The following is a 17,991-nucleotide window of genomic DNA, read 5'->3' as shown; positions in this document are numbered from 1 at the left end:
CTTGAGTTATGAAGCCCTGGCAAGGTCTGGGTGTAAGATCAGAGTCCTTTTGTTGTTGATAAAGACTGTCTTTACCAAATGAAAATTATATCTCGACTACAAAATTTAGTTATTTAGTACTTGGTTAAATTATCTCAATATCATTCTAATCAAATTTATTTTGTAACTAGGGATGTGCTTGTGATACAAATGTGACACAAATTTGCCTATAAATCCATTACGTGTATACAATCCAAAGATTCACCTTTCAATGGAATACTACAGAAGTTTTATACGAAACTTGTTTTAGGGGCACCTGGCTGCCTGAGCTGGAAGAGCATGCCACTCTTGATCTCGGAGTTGCAAGTTCGAGCCCCGGTGGAGTGTAGAGATCACTTCAATAAGTTAAAAAAACTGAAAAAAATTGTGTTAGTTGGCCTAGTGAACACAGGTTTCATATTTCAAGTGTTTTTTTTATTTCTCTATCTGGAAGACATCTGGTCCAAAAAGAAAATTCATACAAATATTGTCTGCAAATATTATTTCTTGCCTGCAAATATTATTTCTTCTTTGTTCTTAGTTAGATTGCCTAAATCAGTCTTGTTTCACCAGTTCAGCTATTTGAAAGGACTCACTGGGGGCACCTGGGTGGCACAGCGGTTAAGCGTCTGCCTTCGGCTCAGGGCGTGATCCCGGTGATCTGGGATCGAGCCTCACATCAGGCTCTTCTGCTATGAGCCCGCTTCTTCCTCTCCCATTCCCCCTGCTTGTGTTCCCTCTCTCGCTGGCTGTCTCTATCTCTGTCGAATAAATAAATAAAATCTTTAAAAAAAAAAAAAAAAAAGGACTCACCGGACTCCACAGAGTATTCTCACATAAGGCTTTTACCTAAAGACAAAAGGTACGCTGCAGCAAGAGAAAGTACAGGCAAGCGTTGGAGACATTCCACAGTACATGCTCCTCATTGACCCAGCCAGATGCATGAACCATGCTACTCTGGCTTTAACTGCCCAGATTTGTGCAAGAATCTCTCAATGTCTCATTAAGTTATCAAGCCAGCCTCATGAAACCGGTTAGGTTAATTGCAAACCATGAGTAAAGAAGCTGATAGAGGGGGTCACGAAGGCCATTTGGGATTCTAAACAGCAGATCATAAATTCCAAAGTTCTTGTCTCAACCAGGAGTCAAAATCCAGACATTCAGACATCCCCAGGGATAGAGATACACCTGCAAATTAACTCCATCTCTACAATGTCTTTATTCAACAAATATTTATTGAGCATCTACTATCTGCCAAGCATGTAGCAATGAACTAACCAGGCTGTCTGTGACTTCACAGAGCTGACGTTCTAGCTATTTCCAGAGTTACTCTTCGAAAGGCAGTTCTAACATAGTCAATGCAGAATTCTCAGTTAAAAGTGACAATAAAAATCTGGCATCGTCTCTAAACTTCATGTTCACCTTATAACTAGCTTCCCTTTACCATACTAAAACTCCTCCGACCCACAAACTCAAGAGAGATAATACACACTTAATTTAATTCCTGTTTTAGGGTTATGCGTTACCCAGCAATATGACACAAAAATAGTGAAGAGAAGGCTATTAAACAGCAAAGCTCAACTGAGTAATCTGAAAGATCAAATTGGCTTTATTGAACAAGTCATGAGTTGGACAGCACACATTCTAGCAAATAGAAAGGAGCTATGTTGTGCTGCAGGAAAGGAAAGGCTTCTGAAGACAAAGAGGGGGCAGAAAAAGGAAATCAGTAGCAAACAATGCATTGTTTTGGTCAAGGCCATCCTCCTAAGGGGGATGGAAGGGGTCTATCAGTAAATTTCCTAGTGCTGACCAGGAAATTCCATGTTGATTGGTTAGAGATTCCATTCTGGGGGGGTTGAAACTGCATTAAGTGTTAAGTCTTGGTTTGCTGACATGGAGCTTTAACATAATGACTCCATTAGGGGCCTGTGGTTTCCTTTTTTTTTTTTTTTTAAGTTTTATTTATTTATTTGAGAGAGAGAGAATACGAGCCAGGGGAGGGGAAGATGAACAAGCAAACTCCCTGCCAAGCACAGGGGAGCCTGACATGGGGCTCAAAGTAGAGCTGGATCTCAGGACCCTCAGATAATGACCTGTGCCCAAGGTAGATGCTTAACTGACTGAGCCACCCAGGTGCCCCTGTGGTTTTCTGCTTTAACAGGCAAACGCAAAAGAGTACATGCTGTATGATTCTATTTATTGAGATACCAAAACCAGGACAAACGAATCACGGGTATTAGATGTCAATAGGGCGGTTACCCATGGGGGTGTAATGGCTGGAAGGGAGCTCAAGGGCTGCGTGCCTCTGGGTACTGGCACTTTTCTAACTTTTGATCTAGGAGAGGGTAACATTTGTGTTCCCTTTGTGTTTCCCTTTACGCTTTTTATCAAGACTTAAGCACTTTTGATGTTCCTCCAACTAAAACATCAACATTAAATCCCTGTCTCCAGCTCTTGGAAACTTGGGCTAAGACCATTGAAAGTTAATTTTCAAAATAGGTGTTCCTCATCCTCATGCAGGTAGATTACATATGAAGTGGTTTACCTGTATGTAACATACACATAAATTGGTCTATGCATTAATCATTTTCTCCAGGCTGTCTGTGCAGGAACAAAGAATTACACCAGCATTTAAATTTTCATTCCTAGTTTAAAAGCAAAGGAAAAAGTCAAACAAATCCAAAAATCATCAGTGCAGATTTTTTTTTTTTTTTAAGATTTTATTTATTTATGTGACAGAGAGACAGCCAGTGAGAGAGGGAACACAGCAGGGGGAGTGGGAAAGGAAGAGCAGGCTCCCAGGGAGGAGCCCAATGTGGGACTCGATCCCAGAACACCGGGATCACGCCCCAGACGCTTAATGACTGCGCTACCCAGGCACCCCCCAGTGCAGATCTTTACATAAGGGCTTTGGGGATTCCACATTACACATTTTTTCTTAAGTTTCTGGTTTCCAAGGAAATGGCACTCTGAATCTACTTCTAGCCCAGGCTTGCTGGTAACCGCTTTATACACAGCTCTGCTTGGCTTTAAGCCAATCAAAACACCACATCTAAAGTTTACCTAAATTCCACCTTTCCCCAGATGCTAAAATAATCCCATTTCTTCCTCTGGTTAGGTGTCTCCTAGTTCTTATGGTGCGCGCCATCACTTGTGGCAACGAGTCAATAAACCCACTCTGTTGGACAACATACTTGTCCCTGGCACTGTTCATTAGATGGGCATTATCTGTCTACATCTATAGATACTATTTTATAATACTGACTGTGCAGGAACACACAGACTGTAATTTAGAGAAATATGTATTTGGTCACTCAGATAACCAAACATATTTCTCATATATATTCAGTCTTCATTCACAGTTCCTGATTCACTTTTCCCAAAACCCTTGGAACTTCCTGAGTGATAAGATCAATGGGAGCATCTTTTGTTATAATGTTTGGTGTCTTGTCCTCAGTTCCTAAAATCCCTTCAGAGACATAAAGGTGGAATGGGGGTCTTGTGATTTATAACAAGCCACTTTCCACTGACTGGGTTTATATTAATGAGGTGACACAACCACAGGATTAGAAGGTTGGAACTTTTCGTCTGCCCCCCTGAGCTCCAGGAAGAGAAGAGGAGCTGGAGGTTGAATCAATCACTAATGGCCAATCAATCACGTCTGAGTAATAAGGACTCCATAAAAATAAAAAAACCGAAAGGGTTAGGATAGCTTCCTGGTTGGTGAACACGTGGATGTTTGGGGAAAGTGGCATGCTCAGAGAGGACATTAAAGCCCCGTGCCCTTTCCCCTCACCTTGCCCTATGCATTTTTTCCAACTCCCTGCTCCTGAGTCATGTCCTATAGTGATAAACCAGTCATCTAGTAAGAACAGTTGTCCCTTGAGCAATGCAGGCTTGAACGGTGTGGTCCACTTTTTTTTAATTTTTATTTTTTATTTATTTGAGAAAGAGAGAATGCAAGCAGGGGTCGGGGGCAGAGAGAGAGGGACAAGCAGACTCCATGCTGAGCATGGAGCCTGATGTGGGGGGTCAATCCCACGATCCTGAGATCATGACCTGAGCCGAAACCAAGAGTTGGATGCTCAACCAACTGAGCCCCCCGGGTGCCCCATATATGGATTTTTTAACAATACATACTGTAAATGTATTTTCTCTTCCTTATGATTTTCTTAATAACATTTTCTTTTCTCTACTTATTTATTGTAAGAATACAGTATGTAATACTCATACAAAATATATGTTAATCCACCGTTTTCATTATTGATAAGGCTTCTGGTTAACAGTAAGCCATTATTGTTAAGTTCTTGCAGAAGCAAAAGTTATACATCAATTTTCAACTGTTTAGGAGTCAGTGCCCCAACCCCCACATTATGAAGAGTCACCTTCTAAAATGCTTCTGAGTTTACTGAATCAAACCCAAGGGGTTGATCGAATCCCCAAATCTATAGGGAGTGGGCCAGAAGCACAAGTAACAACCTGGAATTGCGACTGCATCTGAAGTTGCATGTTGTGGAAGGGATTGGTTTTGTGGGACTGAGCCCTTAATCTGTGAAATCTAATGCTGTATCCAAGTAGATAGTGTCAGAATTGAGTTGAATTGAAGGATACCTCCTGGTGTGCAAGAATTGCTTGGTGGTGTGGGAAACCCCCCCAACACACACACATGTTGGAATGGGGTCAGAACCACTTTACAGATACACACATACATACATCGAGTGCTGAATCATTTGAAAGCAAGTGCTTGACAACACGATACTTGGTCATGATGTACCCAGATGTACCTAAGTACCCAGAACCTATCTCCTAAGAATAACATTCTCCTATATAACTTACTAGCATAATTATATCCCCAAATTTATTAATATAATAATCCAGCATGTAGTTCCACAGAAAATCTGAGATCAAGCTCTAAATGCTGTATCTTTCTTGGGAAGACATAACTGTAGCAAGCTCTCTTAAATAAATTAATCCTAATTATGTTTCAATGTTTATTATTTCATGAGAAAATTAGCCTAGATCTTGTGTTCATTTGACATAGCACAGTTTAAACAATCTGTATATTTCAGGTAAAACAATGTTTGCCCCAACTGGGAAGTTAAATGCAGATATTGACTTATTCAGAGAGCCATAAACCTTGGCATGACCGTAAAACTACAATCTCTTTATCAGTTGGTCCACATTAACAATTTGAAGAGAGATATTTCAAAACACTTTCAGATATACCATAAAACAAAATACCAATAATAAATGTGGGACACAAATACCTCATTCTTTTTTATGGCTGAGTAATATTCCATTATATATATATATATATATATATATATATATACAATTCCTTCTTTTCCATCTTTATCCATTCATCTGTATATATATATATATATATATATATATATACTGTATATATATATATATATATATATATACCATTCCTTCTTTTCCATATATATATATATATATATATATATATATATATATATACCATTTCCTTCTTTTATGGCTGAGTAATATTCCATTATATATATATATATATATATATATATATATATATATATATATATATATACACCATTCCTTCTTTTCCATCTTTATCCATTCATCTGTCAATGGACACTTGGCTGCTTCCATATTATGGCTGTTGTGAATAATGCTGCTAAAAAACCCATTCAGGTGCATATATCTTTTCAAATTAGTGTTTTGGTTTCTTTGGTGAATATGCAGTGGTGGAATTCCTGGATCATATTTTAATATTTTTAGGAACCTCTATCTTGTTTTGCACAGTTTGCATTCCCACCAACTATACGTGAGGGTTCCCTTTTCTCCACGTTCTCACCAACATTTGTTTCTTGTGTTTTTTACATTAGCCATTCTGACAGGTGTGAGGTGATAGCTCATTGGGGTTCTGACTTACATTTCCCTGATGATTACTGATATTGAGCATTTTTTCATGCATCTGTTGAGCCTCTGTATATCTTCTTTAGCGAAATGTACATTCGTGTGTTCAGACCAGTTGTTAATTAGATTATTTATTGATTGATTTTTGGTGTTGAGTTGTAGAAGTTCTTTATATGTGTTAGATACTAACCCTTTATTGGATATATCAATTGCAAATACCTTCTCCCATTCAGTAGATTGTCTTTTTGTATGTTGACAATTTCTTTTCCTGTGCAGAAGCTTTTTATTTTGATGTAGTTCCAATAGTTTATTTTTGCTTTTGTTTCCTTTACGTCTGAGGACCTATTGAGAAAAATATCATCATAGTTGATGTCAGAGAAATTACTACCTATGCTCTCTTCTAGGATTTTTATGACTTCAGTTCTCACGCTTAGGCCTTTAATCCATTCTGAGTTTGGTTTTGTGTATAGTGTAAGAAAGTGGTCCAGTTTCATTCTTCTGCATGTTGCTGTCCAGTTTTCCCAACACCATTTGTTGAAGAAGCTTTTTCCCATTACATATTCTTACCTCCTTTGTTGAAGATTAATTGACCATATAAGCACGGGTTTATTTCTGGGCTATGGATTCTGTTCTGTTGATGTATGTGGCTGCTTTTGTGCCCGTACCGTACTGTTTTGACTAATACTTTATAATTTATCCTGAAAGCTGGAATTCTGACACTTCCACCTTTGTTCTTCTTCAAGATTGCTTTGGCTATTCAGGGTCTTTTGTGGTTCCATACGCATTTTAGAATTATTTGTTCTAGTTTTGTGAAACATGTTGTTGGTATTTTCATAGGGATTGCATTAAATCTGTAGATTGCTTTGAGTAGTATGGACATTTTCACAATAATTGTTCTCTCAACCCAGGAGCATGGAATATCTTTCCATTAGTTTGTGTCATCTTCAGTTCTTTCACTAGTGTTTTATAGTTTTCAGAATACAGGTTTTTCACCTCCCTGCTTAAGTTTGTTCCTAGGTATGCTATTATTTTTTGGTCCAATTGTAAACAATGAGACTGTTTTCTTAATTTCTCTTTCTGCTACTTCATTATTAGTATACAGAAATGCAATAGATTTCTGTGTATATGGGACACAAATAGAAAGCCATTGACCTGAGGCTGTTCCTTAACTATAAAACGTACAAGGTTTTATCCCTTTGGAAATACCCTGATGCCCACAGAGATCAGAGTCAGGGGTCTGTTTCTTCAAATCAGAAAGATCCTACACACTTCAGTCCACGTAATTCTCAGTTGGAAGACGGTTTTCCGCTTTTCGCTGCCCACTGCAGGCTTCTTCTCCATTTTGGGAAGAAACTTCTCACTTATGTAGGAGCATCTTGGTCTCTGCCATGAATTAGCTTGTGCTGGGCTCTGGCCCTTCCTTCTCCAAAGCTCTTAAAGGGTCCGGTTGTGTTTTCAGACTTCCTATTGCCCAACAGCAATTTATCCACAGACTGTGAGCAAGACTAAAATTCTTGCAAGACACTATTTGTCTTTTTCTTTCTCAGTCCAAGCATTTTAGGACTTTCTTAGCTTTTTCCTTAAGATAAACTATTAACTGGGGAGTGAGGAAATGGTGGGGGAAGTACAGGAATATATAAATGGAGGAAGGAAAAGGAGATTTTGCCTACTAGTTTATAGCTTTTGTTTTCCAGAAGTCCAAAGAATCAGATACCACTAAAGAAGTTATGATAAGTGCGTCAGAAAGAGAAGAGTTCCTTCTGTTTAGGAACAAGAGGGGATATGGAATGGAAGGAGTAATCATGACAATTAAGAGAATAACAGATGTCTCTGGTGACTTGAAGAAGATTCCTGTGGTTCTGAGAAGAGAGGGGGCAGGGGATCAGTGACAAAAGCTAAGAAGCAGATGGAACCTGGCTAAAACAATGAAGACCCAGGTGATTGTTTTGGGTCCAAAGAGTTTGGGCTTTCTACTTTTCAAGTGGATCCTTGGAACAATGACCTGCTTTGAGAAATGAACACCAAAATTACTCCCCAATCTAACTCTCTATCACTCTATAAACACCTGCTTTGCAGGTTCTGCCACAGGTAGAAGGGAGACTTTCCACCTCTCAGCAGACAGAATAAGATCTTATCACAAGAAATTAACTTGAGCGACACCAGCAAGATGGTGAAATAGGAAGCCCCAAGCTCCCATTCTCACATGGAGACACCAATTAACAATATATGGACAAAATTGCCTTGTGAGCCCTCTGGAAACCAGTTAAGAAGTCACAGCACCCTAGGCAAGCACAAAGGCAAGAAGAGATGCATCTAAGTGGATGGGAAAAACGTTTGATACTTTATCCGCTCTGGCAGAGTGTGATATGATTGGGAGAAAACTCCCAACTCCAGCTTTTTCCTCAGGAGGGAAAGAGGAGTGGAGGCACAGAGCATGTGTCCAGCCTTCTGGATTCTTGAGGGGGCACCAGAGGGATCGGTATCTGTCTCACGGATTTGGAGTGCTGAGGGAAACTGGCACAGTTTGGATGTGAGACTGGGGGTTGCTCAGAACAAAGCAAGCACTGTGGCTTGTCACAGCTCCAGTGTGACCATGGTACCTCACATGGATGCAGGGGAAGAAAGAGCATGGGCTTCAGAAAAGAAGCAGGCAGACCTCTTTAACTGGGAGGTTTACAGACACATGCCCAGAGCAGACACATCCCCAGAAAAGGTTGGAAGGGTCCCCAGAATCTCTAGCCATGCTGATGGCAAAGGCTTTCCTCGTTATGAAGCCAGTGTGAAAGACTGGAGGAGGTGGCTATTTTTCCCCAAATGCCCAAATCTCAACAAAAGATCCCAAGACAGAGAGAGAAACAGGAAAGCATGGCCCAACCAAACCAAAATAAATCTTTAGAAACTGACCCTAAGGAAAAGGAGAGCTATGAATTAGCTTATCTCAAAAAGATTCCACACTCACGTTTATGACTGCATTATTCACAACAGCCAGGGACACAGCCCAAATACCCATCAGCAGATGAATGAATAAACCAAAAGTGGCATATGCAGACAATGGAATACTATTCAGCCTTCCACAAGAAGGGGATCCTATCACTTGCTACAATGTGGATGAAACTGGAGAACATTATGCTATGTGAAATACGCCAGTCAGAAAAGGACAAACGAGGTATGATTCTATGGTTGTGAGGTATCTAAAGTAGTCACAGTCATAGAAGCAGAGCCAGATCGATGGTTGCCAGGGGCTAAGGGTGGAGGAAATGGGGAATTGTCACTCAATTGGTGTAGGGCTGCAGTTTCACAAAAAACCGAAAACGTTCTAGAGAACTGTGGCACAATAATGTGAACATATGTAACACTACTGAACTGTGTACTTTAAGATGGCTAACGTGATAAATTTTATGTGTTTTTTTACCACAATTAAAAAAAACTAAAGAAATTAATGAGTTAAAAAACAATAATCATTTATTTCTTGCATGCTTGCCTTTACACAGAAGTCACAGAAAAACATTTTGCTTCTAGCTCAATAGTTCTCAATGAGGAGATTTTGTCCCCTCTCCATCAGGGGACATTTGGCAATATCTGGTGACATCACATCTGGGGTGGGCAGTGTTTCTGGCATCTAGTGAGTAGTGAGTAGGGGCCAGAGATCCTGTTAAACGTCCTGCAGGGCACAGGACAGGACCCCTGCCCTGCAATAAAAACAATTATGCAAATCAGAATGTCATTAGTGCTTCTTCAGAGAAGCACTGTCCCAAATTATTAACCTCAGTGTTACTGCTCTTTCATTCCTTTCCCTTTCCCTCCAGGTTGGGCTGGCAGAGTTCAGACTCTGGAAACAAGAGATGGTCAAGCTGGGGTGGACCTAGGGTGAGAGCACAGAGAGTGGAGCCTCTTGTTCAGATATTACTGAAGCCCAAAAGAAAAGGAAAAGAAGGAGGAGGATGCAGAGTGGGTGAGAAGCAGGGAGGGAGATTGGAATTGGGAGTTTGGGTGGGGTGGGTGTTGAGGGAAGACCGCTGATAGGTCCTTTTTGGGCTACTAGTCTGTACAGTTCTGTACCAAGCACCTTACTAGTGTCGTCTCTTGCGATCCTTATAATTCCTCTGAGATCATTTAAAGCTGTAATACTATAGAGAGGAAGACAGAGTGTAGAGGGAATCTTTGCTTGGCCGATAGATTTAATTGTACTGTATGGTGACTAACATAATATAATTAAAAATATTATTTAAAAAATTGGTTTTTAGCACATTCCACTCAAGGGAAAGAGTTTGTGGTTGTCCCTTATGGGGCTGGGCTCCTTCTTTGTCAAAGCCCAGGAGAGAGCTGTACCCCACTATTTTACTGGCTGCTGGGATGGTGATAAGGGCACAGGGCATGATGGGAAAATGCCAGTATGCACCTTGGGAAAGAAGAAGAGGCACAGAAGCCCAGGAACAAGACGGTAGAGGTTCTTCTGAGCTCTTCCACAGCTTCTGGGCGAGTCCGTTCCCCCTCAGACTCATCTCTAGAATTTAAGAAAAGAGAATTGCATTTAGTAATCTGTGCCAACTGGTCCTGGGAACTAAGCCAACCTTAATGGTGTTTCTTAATTATTTTCTTTGAAGTATGGAGTTAAGTGCAGAACCCACGGAACCCTGAGGTGACGATGATGGTCCAGCTGTGTTCCCAGGTTCCTTCTGGCACTCCCCCAAGAGCAGGAGGAAGCTTGTGGGATGGGGGTGTTCAGCTTATGTGACTGGCTCTGGTGCTGCTACTTCATCTGGTGTATGCAAGTCGGCTTCCAAAGAACACCCACCTGAGGGCTTGAGGAGGCACAGGGCCCCTCTGTTTCACAAAACTGTCCCAGATGTGAGTCCGCGATATTCGTGCACGTCCTTACCCAACTACACCACCAGCTGGTTTCACCACTTCCTAGAGGTGTCCAACCTGTCCGGGGACAGCGATCTATTGCTAGAGAGAGAGGCCAGAGAAGAAAGGCAATTGTGCAGCAGCCAGCTCCTAGGCAGTGGTGCTAAGGGGTTGGTTCAGCCTGTCCGGGGCCCAGGGAACTGGAAAAAAGAAAAATATACATGAGTAACAAAAAAATTTATTTCTATATTATTACTATTATTAGCTACCTATTATTGAAATATTGCTCCTTGAAAGCAGTATAGTCAGACCATGGTTAGATATATATTATTGAGTACTATTATTTATCAATTTCTCTATTACAGTCAATACTACTATGATTAGTCGCATATTATGGAATGGTCCTTGGAAGCAGTAAAGGCCTTCTAGAAACATTTTCTCTAAACTTTATAATAAATCAGCAGCGTTGATATTATTTCCATATTGAAGAGATTTGGAAACTGAGTCACAGAGAAGAACACAGGCTTGTCCAATAACAGAGCTAGTGAATATTGGGGTGGCAGTGCACACATAGAGCTCCAGGAATCCCACGTTCTCCCAGCCAGTAGGTGGTTCTCCTTGTGACTTTTCTGAATCAAACTGCTAGGAGTTTGGGGAAAAGGAAGTGCAGGCACATTTCACAAATCTCCAGTCTGTAAGGGTCACGTCCCGTGTGGCTGTAAACTCTGGCCTAAGGAAGGGCTGGTGGCTTTCAAAAGATAAAGACAAGTAGAAAATTCTACAGGACGGTGTGAGAACCCAGAGTTACAGTCTCCTGGGAGTGTGTGAGCGCTCAGCTGGAACCACGGGGCTGATCCACGAGACAGGTAGGCAGTGCTGAGAGATTGTTTTCAACGTCTCACTCTCCTGCTGTGCCTCCCTGAGAGAGGACATTTGATTGGTGGCTCCTGGAAATAACGTGAGGGGCACCAGAGTATTTTGGAAATGGAGGGAGCAAAGGGAAGGAGTATCTGGTTGAACTCTTTCTGCTGTTTGCTGTGTGATCTTGATGAGTCCCTTACCTGAGGTCATGTGTTTAATGGGAGCACAGTCGTACCTCTTCGGATGTTCTTGGGCCCTGTGCACACCGGACAGTCCCTGGGCTGAGAATGGTGCCCCCAAGAGATCCAAGCTCAGCTGGCCACTAATACCTCCAATACCGCTAACATCACAGGTCCTTGAGGCAGGCAAGTGGAGGTCCCGGGCTTGAACCTGGGTTTCATGACTCCAGGTCCCATTCTCATGCTTCTGCGCGCTGCTGCTTCTCCACACAGAATCAACGCAGGCACAGGAGCTGAGGCTAGGTGGGATGGTCGAAGAGGTCGCATGCTCTAATGCATTGTGCAAAGGCTCCAGACCCAGAGAGAGTGGGGTCCAGCCCTGGTTCTACAGCTGCCCAGTTGTGTGAAGGTGCCTGAGTAATCATCATAACTGCAAATATTTCTTCAGCATTATCTCTTTGCCATGCATGTATGCAAAGTGGGTATTATTTCCATTCGTAATAAACTTTTTCTTTCTGAGTTTCCCTAACTACGACATGGTTTTGCTAACTAAAGAACTAAGTAACATACAGGGATGTTGTAAGATTAAAGGTGCTATAGGGTGGGGTGGCTGGCTGGCTCAGTCAGTAGAACATGTGACTCTTGATCTCAGGGTCATGAGTTCAAGTCCAATATTGGGTGTAGGGCTTAGTTTAAAAAATAAAAAAAAAGGCACTACAGTATAATGTCCAGTAAAATATGAAAAAAAAAACTTGGATTAGGGGCGCCTGGGTGGCTCAGCCATTAAGCATCTGCCTTCGGCTCAGGTCATGATCCCAGGGTCCTGGGATTGAGCCCCACATCAGGCTCCCTGCTCCGCGGGAAAGGTGCTTCTCCCTCTCACACTCCCCTTGCTTGTGTTCCCTCTCTCACTGTCTCTTTCTGTCAAATAAATACATAAAATCTTTAAAAAAAAAAAAAAGAACACGTAGGATTAACCCTAATAAGTATTATTATTGGACTAAAAAAATGAGCAGTTAGTTGAGATGTGCAGAACCTGAGTAGGAAAACGTTGACAAAGAGAACCCTTCCTGCATCTCACGACTGGTAGGGAAGTTTGAGGGTGAAGTTCACTGAATATTTGGCAATTGAGTTGTTGTGGGTAGAAGTAGAGGAAAGAGAGATTCCTACATATTGCAAGTTTTTTGTGACCCTTTGCCTCTGGACGTTGAGACCTCTCACGATTGGTGCTGCTGCTTCCCTGTGAAGCGTCTCTTATCTATAATGAATGGACTGTGTCAAACGCTATGCAAAAAAAATTCATGATACCAAATTTTTGTGGTTTTCACAGCTCCACGTGATCGGTTTCCTTCCTGAAAGGATAGGTCAAGTCAGGACTAATGGGAAAATACTGGCTCCCAGTGTGGGGAGCCTTGAGAGCTCTACACTTTTTAAGAGCTGAATTTATTTTCTCTTCCAGTGTTGGTGGCACCATCATATCACAACCCATGGCCAATCAGACCATCGTAGTTCTGACACCAAATGGCATCAACTTCCCCCAAACAGAGACACCCAAACCCACCAACCAGACGCAAGACAGCCTAGAGAAACGTCTAAAGGCAGAGATCAAAGTTCTTGGGGTAAGTCCGATTCAGACCTTGCTGGACTGGGATGACGAGGGGGCGCAGGAAAGAACTGAAGTCTTGAGACCACATCGTGACTATGGAGGCTCTTAAGTTTTGCCAGAGGAAATTCAGGTTGATGGGAAGACCAAAGGGAGCCCCCTGGAGGGCCATCTGAACCTTCCACAAACGTAAGATGATATGAAAACTGTATTTCTCCTATTCTGAATCTGAGCAAGTGACTTTGCTGATGTTTCTGTATTTTGCAATAGCACACTTCTCAACATTTTATTTTTTAATAAAACACTTTATTGAGGAATAATTGGCATACAAAAAGCTGTACATCTGTATATTTTCTACAAAAGTAATGGTAAATAATTCCATCTTAGGTACATTTTTTCCCTGTGTTCACCAACTGCGTGTTTAATAATCTGACTGATGTTTTTGAAAGGAATTTTTCCGTCACCACAAATTGTAGGAAGAATTAACCTCCTTCCCCCTTTTCTCCTTCCCTTTTGAGAACAGAGATATTTGCCTTTTGGTGGTTTTTCTCCTCTCATGCAAGATTTATTAACGAAGCTCTACGGAATGGAGGGAGGAGGGGAGGATATATCTAGAACAGGGAGGGCACTATAGAGCTCTGTCTCCTGGAATTGTCTCTACACGATATGATCTAAGTTTGCAGAACCTGCTGGGAACGATTGTCTTGCCTCAAATATCCAATCCTGTGGATTACTATGAGGCTCATGGGACATAATGCTTGGAAAACGTTGGCTTGGTAAATGTTAACAGAGCCATAACTGTCTGAGGTAGATGTGAAGGAGGAAAACTGGCCACTTGGAAGCCAAGATCCTCCACTATAGGAACATGGACTGGAGGGGGCAAGGAGCTGGCCAGAGGGCCAGACTCTCTGTTGTGTTCAGCAGGGTCTGGGGGGTATAAGGAGGCATGTCCACACCACCAGGGCAAAGACAGTGTGAGGGCTTTCAGATGCCCCCTGTTCCCATAAGAAGTAGTAGGAGAGTGAGTAGCAACAGAATCAGAGAGCCAGGGGGAAACAGTCTTGCACGGAGCTGGGACCCAGCACCATGTGAGCAAGCAAGGGGGGAGAGGCAGAGATGCCTGAAGACTTGCTGAGCACTTGCCCGGTGTCCCGAGACAGTAGTTGTCCGCGGCACAGCAGCACCTCCTCCAAAACATCTTTGCAGAGTTCTCACTGCAGAGCTTTTCAATGTCTGTGTCCTTGCTGGGGTCCTTCAGAGAGTGATCATGTGCGAGCACCCTGGGAAAGATTCAGATGTCTTGCCTTTCCAAATGCTGATATATTTTTTAAAGGTTTTATGTATTTATTTGTGAGAGAGAAAGCACACAAGCAGGGTGAGGAGCAGAGGGAGAAAGCAGACCCCCCGCTGAGCAGGGATCCTGATATGACGCTCAATCCTAGGACTCCGGGATCATGACCTGAGCTGAAGGCAGACACTTCATGACTGAACCACCCAGGTCCTCCATCTCCTTTCTTCTTCCAACAGACCATCCAGATCCTGTGTGGGGCAATGGTGTTGAGTTGGGGGATTATTTTGGTATCTGTTCCCTCCTCTCCACAATATACCCCGATGCTTTCCATCCTGTTGAAGGCTGCTTACCCATTCGTAGGAGCCTTGAGTGTGAGTAGAGATCCTTAGGAGGATGGTGGGGCAGGGAAGGGGGGGCTGGCGGGTAAAGGTGGGAAGTAATCTCTGAGGATGCCACAAGTTTGTCCTGTTATCTGTTCCAAGAGCCCATCAAAGAGACTACATTACATTTAAACTTGTATCTCCTCGGCTTCTCTACACTTTCTCAGACTTGTCCTTGAGGATGTTGGTATCCGGAGTAGCACTGGCCAGGATTTTTTGAATTTTAGCATGTTCTTAAATTTGGGTTATATTTGTTTCTCATGTTCAGACTAATTGTGATGGATATTCTGGTGGAAGGGACAGAGGTGAGATATCCTATCAAGGGCATATGCTATCAACACGATTTGTCTCTGATGACGTTAACCTTGACCCTGAGGCTGAGGCTGAGGTGGAGTGGTCAGGTTCCTCTGCTGCAAAGTCACTTCTTCCTTCATCTTTCCATACTCTACTCTTTGAGAGCCAGTCAAGAAGCACAGCTCACATTGGTAGAGGCACCTTGTCCAGTTTTGAAGACCCAGGATTTATTTAGGTAGACCTGAAGTACTTAATGCTGGGGCTGTGGGATCTACAACTCTTCTCTTCTCCCTGTTTTGTCCCCCTTTTTTCCCATTGTGAAAGGATTTCCTATTACTTCATTGTCCCAAATCTATTAGGTTATGAATATTGTAAAATAGTAGCTTTGACTTCAGGAACACAGCCTTAATGATTCGTTGTGTCCAGCCTTGTCTTCTCTCTGATCGCAGCCGCCACTCCACCCTAGCCGGGGACGCCACCAACTTAAAATGTGTGTCTCCGTCCTCCCATATATGTTAACTGCCCCCACTCTTTTCTTTTTCCATACCATTGCTTTCATGTTTTCCTCTACGTAATGTCTAACTCCAACATTTTCTTCTGTACACATTATTTCCCTGCCCTTAAGGCCCTCATTTTGTTTCCTAGGATAGATTCCTACTTATAGCTGCCTATGTTCATGCTTTTCTGAATACTCTGGGGAACAAAAGTCATATCTGTGTAATTATTGGGTCTTAACGTTGTTGGTCAATGGTTTTCCAGGACTGTTTTCATAGGAGTTTTCCATAAACACCATGATCATGACATTGTAGCTTCACCTGTACATAGAAACTGACCTCACCATTGTCTCTCCTTTCTGAGTAGTTTGTCATTTCTGGAATTCTATCTGTCATCATGGAGAAAAAGTCAACTAAACTTTTGGTGAGTATGAGAATCAAAACCCACAATGCATGGAAATTGAAGGAGAACTCTTCAAGGTCAATCTCTCTACCTTGCAGAGTTGGAAACTAAGTTCCAGAGCAGATATTTGGCAGAGTCAGGAATTGAGCCTGGCTCTTCAGTATTCCTGTCCACTGCACACTCCTCCAACCACTGTACCCTAAATCACTCTTCATTCAGTGTGTCAAATTATGCCTGGGTCAGTGTCCAGGAATCTATTCTAGAAAAAGACTGCCTCCTTATAATGCTCTTCACATGGTAACTGGCCTTCAGATTTAGATCTTCAACAACAAAGAAGGTGACAGCATTATAAAGATGTCTATTTGTTGTGGATTCACTGTGTAAACCCATCTGTCCAAACCCTTGAGGAAACACAGTCAAAATGTGACCTAGCTCTCATTCTTTTATCTATGTGATGTAAAATTTATACTTTTCTGGATTTGAGTATGAACTCTCAGGTCCTACAAGTTGTCATTTGTCATTGGTATTGGCTAAGAAAACAAATTTGCCTGCATTTAACTCTTCCAGGAAAACCAGATTTGGGAGTGGCAGGGAGAGGAAACCTGTGTGATAAGGAGAAGATTTCTAATCTGTGAATGTTCACTAAGTCTTCACTCAATCCTAGATCCCTCAAGTAGTTTGATGTTGGGGGTCATGGGTGAGAATACCATATATCACAGTAGCACAAAAATGTAATTTGGAAGCTCGCTTACAAATATTTCCTGAAGACAGCAGGAAATTAGAGAGAGTGCTCAAGGACAATGTCAATCTATCTCTTTTTTTCCATCAGAATTTAGAGATCGATCAGTTGGAACCGTCACCTAATCTCTAAACTGCTAGATCGGTGCTGTCCAGTAAAACTTCCTGTGACGATAGAGATGCAGTTAGTCACGCTGCCCAGGCTGGTGGTCACAGGTTGCAACTGATAGATTGAAATGTGGCTAGTGATATTGAGAAACTGAATTTGAAATTTTACTTTTGTTTACTTTAAATATAAGTAGGCCATGGGACTAGTGACAACCACATTGGCTAGCACAATACAAGAACAATATATCTAGATTCTCGAGGGGAGGCTTTTGGGGCTCTTACCCCAGAGAAGAACAATACCAGAGTGAATAGGGCAGTAAATTCAAGGATATAGGGTTTAGCTCAGGCTCACCAGAGTCATCCATCCTGTAGGGAATTCTACTGTGGTCACACATTCTACCTGCCCTTTTGGAGGTTGGGGAAGAAAGCTGTCCCAGAACAAACCCAAATCATTCTAAGAAATGTATCTTCTGGAAATCATGAGTCTTGCTGGCTATCAGAAGGCCCAGGATCATACACTTTATAGTCATTGTTTTGGGAAACTGTGGTTAGGAGGAGAAAAATACACTGCCTATTCTCTACCGTGCCCCCGAAGCTCCTACTGCTGAGCCCCTAAAGAAGGAGCAACCTGGATGGGATTATATAATATTTTAATTTATGGCTATTTGGTCTGCCCTGGACTACACTTACCCATAAATAGAGCTTTCAGGATAATCCTAGATCAATTCCCCCTTCCGTGAATTGGGGAAGAAGGGAACAGATTTCTGAGATCTTTTTGTTGATTCCCCTTACTCACCTTATAAATGTAGAAATGAAACCCATAGAGGGAAGTGAAATTAGGGAACTGAGCACTCCAGAAAATGGAGAGGGTCTCAGGCA

The 17,991-nt window shown here is 42.1% G+C and overlaps 1 protein-coding gene across 6 annotated transcripts in view; it reads left to right on the top strand.

Annotated features, from left to right (window-relative positions):
* The window catches only part of LOC125282033 (membrane-spanning 4-domains subfamily A member 6A-like), a 45,500-nt gene that overhangs the window by 14,295 nt on the left and 13,214 nt on the right, over window positions 1-17,991 (top strand). For 2 of the 6 annotated variants that reach the window (XR_007189125.2, XM_048216041.2), the window contains exons 1-3: window positions 12,822-13,420; window positions 14,932-15,066; window positions 16,231-16,287. Coding sequence is in view for 5 of the 6 variants with exons in the window: in XM_048216041.2 (XP_048071998.1) it covers window positions 13,181-13,420; window positions 14,932-15,066; window positions 16,231-16,287 (432 nt within the window). In the remaining variant the exon portion in view is untranslated. Of the gene's footprint in view, window positions 1-11,419; window positions 11,628-12,074; window positions 12,280-12,818; window positions 13,421-14,931; window positions 15,067-16,230; window positions 16,288-17,991 lie in introns of those variants that run through there. The other 4 variants (XM_048216045.2, XM_048216046.2, XM_048216048.2 and 1 more) reach the window with 4 other exon arrangements.

The sequence above is a fragment of the Ursus arctos genome, unplaced genomic scaffold, assembly GCF_023065955.2.
Source record: "Ursus arctos isolate Adak ecotype North America unplaced genomic scaffold, UrsArc2.0 scaffold_23, whole genome shotgun sequence".
Lineage (NCBI taxonomy): Eukaryota > Metazoa > Chordata > Mammalia > Carnivora > Ursidae > Ursus > Ursus arctos.
The sequence above is the reverse complement of the archived record's forward strand: the minus strand, read 5'-3'. Positions and strand labels throughout refer to the sequence as shown.